We start from the raw sequence: 12,310 nt of genomic DNA on the forward strand, positions 1-12,310 counted from the left end.
ACTCCTAGTTAGAAGTTAGAGGTAAAAATAAGAGCTCAACAACCTGCACCTGCAGCTGTGGGTTGTGTCGGAGAGCTGCAGTTCTAATTGCAGAAATTGGTTTCGTGGTTTTAGCCTCAGTTTCAGAATTGTTACTTCTAGTTTTTGGTGATTCTGGAACAACACTGTGCACGTTATATTAGTTTGAGGTTCATTGGTAGCATTGTGTTTCAGCCACTGGGGAACTACACTGAAACGCTGTACAGAGTTTCTTATTAAAGTTAGCTGCAGTGCTTCAGCATTTGTGAGTATAACATCCTGTGAGTTAGTGGTGTTTGCATTTCCAGTGGCTAACAGTAGTTGTTACGTTCAGTTGTGGCAGAGTAAGTCATCTGAGGATACTTCTTCTCGTCGTCGTCACTCAATATGATGAAGATGTAACAAGTGATGTTTCCACGTTTTTCTTATCCAAGAGTATAAGCCTTCCATTGTCATATATACTGATTATGACAGTCAGAGACCTCCATCTTGCTCCCACTGCCCCTTCCCCCCACCGTCCTGTGCACAAGCACAAATACCCTTGTTGCTGATTGGTTGTAACAGTGTAGTGGAGACCGGGTCATCCAGCTTTCTTTCTTTCCCAATTACAGATCCATAGCTGTGTATTTAAATTGATTATTTCCAGCATATAAACTACAGCTAGCTTGCTAATTAATATCGCTTACCCCACCTTTAGCTCCTTAACACATAGCTAATTTGTGATTTTCTATAATCCTTCAATATTCAGTAACATGTCATTCTCCCCCCCACCATCTTCTCTTGTGATTTTTTTTTTTAAGAGTGCAAATTCAGCATCCACATATATAAGGATTTTTCCAAGGAGGTACGCCCAGGGGTACCAGTCATGCTGTACGCCAACAAAAATGGCAAGAAGATGGTGGCGTGCTGCAGGGACAACAATGACATCTATCCTGAGGCAATGGTGAGGATGACACATAGTGTATTTACAGTGTGTGATGTGATGTGTGAAATGAAGGCCCTCTTGTGTAGCCCTGTAAATTAGCTTGCTGAGAAGTAGGGAGCTGCCACCTGCAGAGTGGTTCTGCTGCCACTGCAAACACAGAGGACCTGGGAAGTCATAAACATGCAATGAATTATGGGAAAGTTAAAGCTGCAGCAGTTCTATGTGTAAATATATCACTCATCGTAAACCTTGTTAACCTTTTATGTTAAGGTTCATGCTGTGCTGCTTAGATTCTCTTTTTCTTTTATCCGGTTTGCCACTAATGTTTTTTTTTTTCTACAGGTTCTCCCAACCGAAATTGTGGATACTGCACACAAGGCCTTGTTCTACCTGACAAGTCTCACAACTGACAAGTTCATGTTCGAGTCCACTTTGTACCGTTCTAAATTCCTGGGATTCACTTCTGTCGACGGGAATCCCTCTCTGAAAAAACTAGTCTTGCTTAAGAAAGGTCTCGATGGCGTTGACGATTCCTCTGAGGCTACTTTATATAAATGTAATGGATGATTTCAAACAGTCCTCATAAAAAACACACCTTGTTTGTTTCATTAAAAATAGATTGCTTCATGAAAAAACATGCTGTCCTGCTTGTGCATAAAGCTTTTTCTCTCTGTGTGCAGCTTCCATTGTCGCACGCCTCGACAAAAAGATGCATGTAGTGCCACCCACACGCTGTGCTGTAGAATTACTGTAGGTTTAAAGGGATAGTTCACCCAAAAATGAAAATTCACTCATCTACTCACCACTAGGCCGATGAAGGGGTGGGTGAAGTGTTTGAATCCACAAAACCTTTTGGAGTTTCAGGGGTAAACAGTGTTGCAGCCAGATCCGATACAATTTAAGTAAATGGTGACCACTTCTTCAAACAGAAAAAAACTAAATGCCTCCATACTGCTCCTGTGGTGTCATCCAAGTGTCCGGATGCCCCGACATTCAAATTTGACTTAACAGGAGGTCATTTACACCATGTTTTTTGCCTAAATGTCCTCTGGCCCTGGAGGAGGATATCAAAGGACATTTAGGCTAAATACTTGGTGTAAATGATGCCGTTTCAAGTCGAATTTGAATGTTGGGGACACTTGGATGACACAGCAAAGAGAGACACATTGTGAGTAAATCTTATCAGTCAGCAGAGTTCCGCTGCTCTGTGGTTGTGTATCATTGGGAATACTGAAACCTTTGTATTTTTTAGAAATTGAATTTTAATTTAGCTTACCCTTAAGCATATGAAACTCCAGTGTTTAATAACATTAAATAAATAACATTATGAAATAAGTAATCTGAGGAATTTACTGTGTATGATATAGACATGAAGTAACAGTATATGAAATATAATTATTGAATCTCCTTAAAAGGAAATGTTACTTCAGCATTCATGGACAGTGTTTTATTCAAAATCATTTTACTTACTTATGCATGATTGTTTTTTGGTTTTTTTTTTTCCCACTGGTACTTTTGATTTGTGTTGTGTTTTATTCATAACTACAGTGGCACTCAGTACAGTGCATACCTTCATCAAGGCCCAACAGTCTGCTTATGAAGCCACATTAAAATTCTCAGTCCCCTGGACATGTCAAGCTAAATGAATTATTCTCTGAGTAGTAAAATGGTGAAAAATACCCAATCTCACAACGATAAACAATGTGAAAAGAGATTCCTGGATCCGCACCAAAATTGAAAGAGTTCTTTTCCCTGACCCATAACACATCTTTTCACCAAGATTCATGGAAGTCCGTTGCATTTTTTTGAGAAATCTTGCTTACAAACCAACAAACAAATGGACAGGGGTGGAGGTAACTAATTACGTATTGATTGTGTTTACATCGAACACTCCCTAAGAAGCAGCTTTGGCTTCAGTTCATTGGTCTTGATATTGAACTGACCAATAGTAAAGGTGATGCAGCCAAGCTAACTTTTCCTTCTTATTGCTATGTTTCATTTCTGCCTTTACATCTGGTATCACAGAAGTTGCATACAGGCTACCTTCACTGACCCTATTTGTCTCCTCACCTCTGTGGCAGTTTATTGTTTCTGAAACAAACAGGTATTCAGAAATGATTGTTGCTTAAAATGTTCTTTAATTTTATCCCACATCAATGTGTAAAAGAGAAGATGTGACTTTCCCACATACATACATACTTCATACATACTTCTGTCAAAGAGTGTAGATTTCTGTTCAGTAATAATATGTCACAAGTATGAAACCATGAAGACAAGTTTATTCCACTGAAGCAGGAGCAGTGCACTCGTCTCACATGTAATTTTGTGCGTATAATCTGAGGACATCAGCTGAACAGATATGACAAATTGACGATTGAGGCAAACAGACCAACACCAAACTCGTTAGCGCTCATAAACATTTACTGCATGAACATTGTGACAAAGGAGTGAATCCGTGAACCCGACCTGTAACCCTGCTCATTCCAGCCACACAAAAAGAACTGCTGGTAATAGCTGCATGCAAGGACTAGCAAATATATGTGGAGTAAATGTTCCAAGATTACATTGACATTTTGCCCTATTTGCCTAAAGGTTGTAAATAATTTGCAAGCGGTGAAAATAAAGGTTTGTTTTTTTCCCCCATTTGAAGTTTGCTGACTCACACAGTGGAAGGAGTTTGTAGTTCATACATTAAATACAACACAAGTCAATATGTTACAGAGGCATTCATATGACTGACACCGTTAAGGTCTTGAGTGATACTTGGTTGGCAGAGGACGGCATTTTGCAGCTGTTAAATTCAGACCCTGCTGTGTCAGGTGTTCCCTCCTGCAGGAGATGCACAGGTCGGCTGAGAGTTGCTGGATGGCTTGAATTTGAAATCTAGCCTCCCTTACCATTAATGAACCTTCACAAACCGGCCATTACAAGCAAATCCACTCAACTCTGCTCTGCACAAAACAGTCTCTGCCCACTCGGCTGAGGAACATTTCTCACTTTAAAGCTGCAAACAGCGTTTGCTTCTGTCAGACAAGATACAGGAGTACGCTCTGAACTGTACTGTGATGAGGCTGTAGCAACAATAGAAACATGGACCATATGAATCGTTTATAAATGGTAGGAGGGGGGTGGAGGATGAACTCCCTCACAAACAAAAGGTTAAATCTGTAAGTGCTGCCCTGTTATTCCTGAAGCGTTAGAGAGCAAAGGCAGCGTATACTCATAGTGTTTGAAAGAAAGTACATTTAAGACGTCAGCGACAGAAAGGAACCGAACCTGGATAAAAATACCCGATTGAAATGAGAAGCTAATTATATGCATGTCCCTAGTAAATATAACATCTGCAAGATACTGGATTTCTTGTATTTTGGAATATTGGGTCGTGACATTTAATAACTGGACATGTTGCTTAGTGAGAATGCAGCTTCAATTTAGTCGACACTGAACAAAAAGAGAAGCTCACCTCCCACATGTAAGGAAAGATCATGGATTTCTGTTGCCCAATTATTACCCAAACTTAGCTGTGCAAGAACTTGATAAGAAGACAGAGCCGGAACTGATAGACATGAATCGCAATTACACACATGTCAATCACTGTCAAAATGGTCAACATGATATATATTTATAAGAATTTACATAGAACACCTTGATTTTTTTTTTACAATCGGCCAGGACAGGATTGCTCCCGTCCCGGCGTCTGGGTCCTCGCAAGTCCACAGTCATTCATTTGCTCCAGAGCAGGGCAATGGCTTTGCAGATGCCGACATCGTTGTAGTTGAAGTAGCAGAGACCGGCGAAGGTGACCGTGGACAGGAGGAAGAGACCTGTGTTGGCGGCCTTGATCTTTGCATCACCTTTAACGTAGTCTGTCAACACCTGCCCCAGGCCCCTAAAGGAGACAAACACAATGTGCAGAAAAGATGAGCAGTGAATGAATAATTCAAAATCTAAACGACAGAAATACTGTTTAGAGCTGTTCAGAATGTTTTTCAGCCATGTGCTCCTGTTTGAAATTTTTTATTTTTATTTCATTTTTATTGTTGAATTGTTTGCCTCTACTATGTTAGTGCGGGGACATGGACCAAACCAAAAAGTCAAAGTATACATCAAAAATCGAATTTGTTCGAACTTGATTTTTGGTCAAAAGTGACAGACCTGTGTGCCAAAGTTTTGCTACCATTGCGCAAATAAAATGCGGCCGATTTTTGAAGTAAAATAAGTACCATCCCTGAAATAAAAAAAAACATTAAAAATATGGCCGAGGAATTAACCGAAAATGTATCGAAACCGACATTTATAACTTCTAACAGCCTTAATCTTGCTCATGTGGGTTAATTTGGTTATTACTCTCTGCAGTGCATGCATCCTCCTCACTCCCCCGCTGGCCTGTGCTCACTTTACACGTTAACTATAAACACCAACAATGATCAGAAGTTTGTAAGACACGTACAGTAAGTGTACCACCAGGACCTAATAGATTCTTGAGTGCTCAATTCCACATTATATACTATGACTTCATGTCTTCTATTGAGGCCACATTCACCAGGTTGCCGCTCACTTCAAACATTCCTCAGTGCTATAAAATCCTATTAGGCACAGACACTGCTTATCCTCAGTACCAGATGAAAACAGGACGTTTTACAACCTTTGCTTTCTTCGACGCCAAATGACATTGGGGTCTTGATCTAATCTGTTATGGTCAAAGAGGTCAAAGCTTGACCCTTGCAGACACCAACCCGCCCCTGAGAGACTTGGCTAAAGAAGACTTATCACTAGTAATGCCTGGTCTGTGGCCTTAACCCGCCATGCTGTTTGCACTCTAACTGATGGTGGAGCACATCGCTGTGACACTGAGCTAAAGCCACCTTCTCGAGTCTGCTAACAGTCGAAACTAACCAAGGCTGAATTAATAGCCGCAGGCAGCTACGGTGAGACGGAAGAAAAAAAAAAACCCTGGCACAAAGTTAGCCTTGTGTCCGTTAAATCTTAGTGCCGGGTCGAGACCTTTGGGAAAGGAGTTTCTGGAGTTTTTGAAGGCTTCAAAGGACTCTGACTCTGCCTCAATGCTCTTGATCTGTTAAGTCACAATGTGTGGGTGTTAAGATCACAGAGGTGACGTTGAGTCAAATTAACGATTTCACACTGGACTGCACTTCCCTGAGGACCTCATGTGATGAAGGAATTCAACCTCCATGTTTGCTTTTTCCCAGGAAAGGTGAGGTCTGTGTGTGTCACTCAAAGTCACTGCTCAGTTTGGGGGCTGAAGTTTGTGGCAACGCTCCATTTATTTATTAAGTGCTTCTAAAATTCCGTCTTCCGTAATGATGTAAGCAGGGTGGACAAAATAATACAAGAGACAACTATCAGCCCAAAAAATGACCAACGCCTCTCTAAAAACTGTTTTATTCACAAGCTGAATTACGATACGCATTACTAACAGTTTACGGATTTTGATTTCCAGTTAAACATAAACAGTTGAAACATTACATTCGAAGCACAAGCAGGAGCTGTTTAAGTCTGAGCCCAGGGTTTTGCGTGAAAGCATAAATGTCCTGATCTCAAACTGAAAGATCATGTTTTTGACAGTGGTTACATCTGAGCCTTCTCCTAAAAAGGTCAAATTTATGTTTCTTAGTATCTGACTGTAAATAACAATCCATACCACTGTGAGATTAACTGGTCTGTCTGTCCTAACCACTAACCAACCAGCAGAGAAAACATGTCTGCTGTGTAGTTACCATGTAAAAAGGAAGTGAATCTATGTCATTGGAAACCTGTGGGTTAGAAGTGACGATATGGCCCCATTAGAGAGGGTCTGAAACCTGCAGAAGTATCTTACCAGTGGCCATGCAGTGTCAGGGCAGCAGCCAGGGAATAGTCAATGACAGGACCGGGGCTATAATAGGCCACGGGTCCCATGGCCAGCAGCAGGATGCTCACCACTCGCTCTGCTGTCCAGTGCATGGAGGCGGCTTTGGAGCCAGCTCCGGCTGAGGAACAAGAGAAACAGCAAAGTGTCAGCATCCATAATCATTTGCCTGGTAGAACCATACACTGTGTATAAAGATGGACGACAGGTCTGCTCCCCAAAAGTGAAGCCAGTGCATCTCCATCGCAGGCTGCGGTATATATTATAAACCGTTCCTCTTCCATGTTAGAGAATGGGACATGAACCAAACTTAAAAAAGTATAGTATACATCAAACATGTTTCTCTCAAAGATGGTTTCTAACATTTTAGGTAGATCTTATTAAACTGATGCATGTCTAAGTGATCCTTTTTCAGATACGTTTGGTTTTTAATTAGTTATTTGATGCTATAAAAAAGGGAAACGTTGTGATTGACAGGGGAGATGGACTCGCGCTGGCCGGGCACCTGTATCAGCGGGGCCTCGCTATTTAGGCTTCATTTACGGATGGAGGGAGGAAGAGGAGACACGTCCTCCATCTTTACAGTCTGAGTAAAATCAGTCATGACCACAAACAACGAGCTGGATATTTGATGAGATTTAGACAGTCCTCCCTTGACCTGGCTAGATGACACTCAAAGAGTTGTAAGGGAACAGGTCAGCATTTTTGGAAACGCTTCTTGCCGAGTTAGATGAGAAGAGAGACACCACTTTTATGTCTGTACTGTAAAATTTGAAGCTGCTGCCAGCCAAAGACAGACAATGAGATAATGGGCCCCAGAGCAACATCCCCTAACTGAAACAGCACCATGGAGCTACATTTATATTTTGTGTGTCTTTGAGTAATATTTTGTAATATTTGTGTGTCAGACAAAAAAGTGACTCAGGTGTCATTTGTAGTCATTTTGTGTCTCTTTGGGGAAAAAAAACATCCCGGCTCTGATTTAAAGTAACTACATGTGCCTGCACCTCGAAAGCTCACTTAGTAATATAACTAAAGTTCAACAAGGGTGTGAATTAATGAACAACTTCTTTAATATGTGACTACAAACAGTTAGACACAGCCAGACAACACAATAAAAAGAACAAATGAATCACATAAAAAACACACACACCTGTGTATAGATGTTAAACATAGCACTTTATTGAAACCACTCTTTTTGTCCATGTCCTAAAATATTGGAACATGACAGGTGTTTCCTGTTGCCCGTGTGTTCCCGTTTCGATGGATTGTAACCATAAAATAGCTCGTAGTGTCTGCTCTTGGGTTTCACCTGTGAATACTGTGTTTGCTGTTAAGAAGGATTAACAAGAGCAGAGAGATCAAATTAAGAAGAGAAGAGAGGAAAATCTATCAGAGCCATTGCATAAAGAGTGGAAATAGCTAATACAAGAAAAACTGAGAAAAACTCTGTGTACAGAGCAAGAGAACCTGAACAGGTCGGCAAAGGAAAGCTCACATTGTGAGAGATGTGAAAGAAAAAGCTCAAATAATACCCAATTTACACCAAAATTATCGGGTATGCGCAGGTTTTTAAACGTAGGTAAACCTGTTAAAAAAAGGCGATTAACTCCGTTCCCATTGCCAGTAGAGGAGTTTGCCTTTCCGTTATTTTTCCACCGGTGCGACATGATCGATGTCACAAGCAACAACAAACACCTTAAGACGCATTAATCAACACCTTCTGAACTGGAGCGTGATTGGACGAGACTTCGGAGGGAAAACAAACATGGAGGAGGACCAATGTTGTGTGTTTTGTTTTGCAGCGAAAAAAGAAAAAAGAAAAATATGGATGTGGAAGAAGGGGGAATATACAGCGTGACCTGAAGGTGAGGTTTATTGTTGTTTTTAGTTGCAGCTGTACAAGTACGCAACATCCGGTTTGTGATGCTTTCCAGTCAGCTTGCTCTCTTTGGCTTTTGCTGGTTTCTGTTGGACCTGATTATCGTACCACATTTGTCAGAAGGGGCAAATCGAATCTAAAAGTCGTCCTGATTATCCTCTAATGTGTAGCAGCCAACCAAAATGTCTTCTAAACCTACAAAAGACTCATCTAACAACAAGACTAATGTGACCAACTTGTGGTGTTTGACAGATAAAGCTGACTGTATCTAACCTAACAGTGGGTCACAGTGGGGTCTGCTGACCTAACATGAGCCTGGTGTCAAAAATACTGACACCACTGTAGCATCTGGTGTGCTAAATGTGGACCACAAAACACCGGGGCTGTGAGCCAGCTGCGGTCCTGTCAAGACCACAGAAACTGGGCTGCCTGGAAATGGAGAGGTACTTACACAGACATGTTACTTTTTTTATACTGAGCTCTTTTACTGTAATTGAATTCACTCGATTTAAAATGTCCTCTCTTTTTTTTTATATTCTCTATGACATTGCTCTTATTGCATTGCTGAGCTGACCTGTCCTTCTGTCCAACACTTTACATTGTATTGTTGACCCTGTATAAACGAACACATGACAAATAAACTTCAAACTGGAACTTGACAGAAAACCTTAGAATTCACCATGCTGGCAAAAACCCATCAAGAAAGTCACCAAGATTATCCTGTTAGATATGAATCTGACGCCCTTACCCATTCATTGGTGTAGGACTGGTCGATATGGCCAAAAATGATATCAGGATAAAAATGTTCATACCAGCCAATATTGATAAGTATCTCGATAAATGTCACATTATTATTTCTTGTAAGTTTAAAATCAGTTTTTTGCTCTGGAGTGAGGGTGTGGTTTTAGACTCTTCTTCGTGAACAGAGAAGGACAAACTCTTGAGGTTGATCTATAATGTGTAAAAACCTCCTCACTTTCTGTTCCTGTTTCAATTTCCATGTACAAAAATAAAATAGAAAATGCTCTGCTGTCTGAAATATTTGCTTTAAAATGAAAATGAGCTCTATTAGATTCTGTTATTCATCTGTATTTATAGCATGTGTTCTTCCCTCTATATTTTTTCAGTATTAATATATGTCAATTTTTCTCTTATAATATGTAAGAGAATTTGGATGCTTTTCATTACATTTTTCTTTATACTTGTGTTTGACTTTCATATAAGTCATTCCTGGTTTTTACCACACCCCATACATATGATAACATTTCATTATATATTTAGTATTTATGTTGTATAATATAAATTAAACTGTGTCTACACAATGTATAAGCATTATATTGACTTATATTGAACTTTTGTAATATTACTATTGATAAAAATTATATTTAGATAATAATTAATATTGTTTTACTGCCTGGTCCAAGCGCTACTAATGCAAATTCTGTACAACCAGAGAACAGAGTGGACAAGTCTCTATCACACACATTACACAATGCGTTGTGCTATGATACCAGTGAGAGCTAAGTTACAACATTGTTATCCGTTATCACAACAGTGATAACGGAGTTCAGGTCAGTCGGAGGTGAAACTGTGTTGTGCTGCTGATTCATCTCTGTGATTATTCGGAGGCTGCGGTGAGTCACGCCTTGCGTTTGCTAAATACTGAGGCTACGAGACTTGAGTTTTTAACCTGCAAACGTTTTCCCGAATTGATCGATTACTTTTCCAGTCTAGAACACGACGGCGAAATGCCAATCAAATTTTTCTAGAGCCTATTGTTGCCACACAGCCCGAACCTCATTCAGCTCAATTTAACATGAGGTAAGATAGACAATTCTCTCTTTTGAGAAATGACGATCGATTAGCTCTTTTGCATTTTTCCATTGAAATGTTACTCAAACAATTGATACATTTTACTGACTATAAATAACTTTAACTGACTTATTGTTGCTGTACCAATGCTTGTATGTATGTATGTATGCTGCCTGTATGTCGACACTGACCGTACAGAGCCTGCGACGCATGAATCCTCGCTGTCAGCAGGTGGGGCTGCTCCTGGTATTTGTGTGGTACAACCAGCGGTCTGGACATCAGAGTGCTTTGGTACAACAGAGCTGAGGAGAAGGGACAAAAAACGTCACATTTACAGCTGACATGGAATCAGCTGTATTCCGCTCACACTAAACCACATTTAATTCTTATAAAGTACGTTATTTAATCATGTCTCAACACACCAAAGATGATTTACATAATCCTACTCTGGTCTGTTATTGAACTCTTTCTAAATGAAACGCAACAATACATACAAACTATTCACCTTTCTTCCCCTTCACCCCTGGCGTATTTATTGTTTAATGCTATTTATTATAACTACAATAATAATAATAATAATAAATTATTTCACACAGTTACATGCTTTACAAGTTCAAATGAAAAATTAAGGGCAAACAACATTATTAGGATGAATTTCGCAATAAAATGTAGAAAGAAAACATCAGAACATATTTTCTGTTTTGGAAAACTGTATCAAGCCAGTTAGCAGCTGAATGTGATTTATTAACCACAGAGTGGAAACGATCACTTGTATGTTCGTGGTCCACACTGAGCTTTTAAGAATGAAGTCACATGTTTCAGGATGGTTCCCACACAGTTTCCGTCGATACGTGTGTGAAGTTGTAATTCCCAAACGCTCTGCGCGGTGGTTACAGCACTAACGTCCCAGTGAGTTCAGCTGCCTCTGACTGAGCGTCACCGTCTAAACATGAACGATCAAACCCCGTACGACACTAGATGAGAGGGTTTAGTGACTCGAGTTCAACAGAGGTGGTTTCACTAACAACCCCCGCCACAGGCGACTTGATCTTGTTCACTACAGTCGTGCCTGTGGGGGGGTCTCGTACACAGCCGAGGTTTAACACGTCCTCTCTGTCAGAACGTACAGTCTCACTGGAGCCAGCGCACACACTGAGAAACACTCAAACACCGGGAACACACAGAAGAACTCACGTCTAACTCCTCTGCGACACACAGAACTCAACCTGACGATCGCCGCCATGATGATACTCCAACCAAGGTCACCACAGTCACCCGGATGTAGTTGACGTGTCGTCAGCGGAACAAAGATGTTGAGTGTGAGAGGAGATCCGAGCAGTCAGAGTACTAGTACTACTACTACTACTACTGCTGATAATACTACTGCTACTACTAATAATAATAACATTTACAACAATAATAATCATAATATCAATAATAATTATAATAAAACATAGTTACAAAGTGCTGCACAAATAGAAAAATACAAGTAAAAATGGATAAAAAAATAACTAAAACACAAAGAAAAAACAAGGTGCTTTACTAAATAAAAGTGCAAAGATAGCAAATCATAGAAAAGCCATGCCATACTTAGCAATGCAATAAAACAAAAAAATACTAAAGTACAAACGTAATGCAACAAAACAAAAATAAAAAAATGTAAGTCTACACAGAGGTGAGTCAAACTGAGGCACTGATTCTGCTGATCTGATTTTAAGGGGGAGTTTGTTCCACAGTGTAAGAGCTAAAGCATGAAAGCGTACCTGGATCATGCGACTTGTAGCAACATTTGATTGTCTGATCT

General features: G+C 40.1%; 1 protein-coding gene across 1 annotated transcript; it reads right to left on the reverse strand.

Moving 5' to 3' along the window:
• Positions 1–3,061: 3,061 nt before the first annotated feature.
• sdhdb (succinate dehydrogenase complex, subunit D, integral membrane protein b) lies at positions 3,062–11,812 on the reverse strand. The gene is made up of 4 exons (XM_035154159.1): positions 11,701–11,812; positions 10,698–10,808; positions 6,783–6,933; positions 3,062–4,832 (listed from the first exon to the last, which is right to left on the reverse strand). The coding sequence occupies exons 1-4, from the start codon at positions 11,747–11,749 to the stop codon at positions 4,667–4,669; spliced, it is 477 nt and encodes a 158-aa protein (XP_035010050.1). The 5' UTR covers positions 11,750–11,812; the 3' UTR covers positions 3,062–4,666.
• Between the last annotated feature and the right edge of the window lie 498 nt (positions 11,813–12,310).

The sequence above is a fragment of the Hippoglossus stenolepis genome, chromosome 4 (genome assembly GCF_022539355.2).
Source record: "Hippoglossus stenolepis isolate QCI-W04-F060 chromosome 4, HSTE1.2, whole genome shotgun sequence".
Taxonomy (NCBI): Eukaryota; Metazoa; Chordata; class Actinopteri; order Pleuronectiformes; family Pleuronectidae; genus Hippoglossus; species Hippoglossus stenolepis.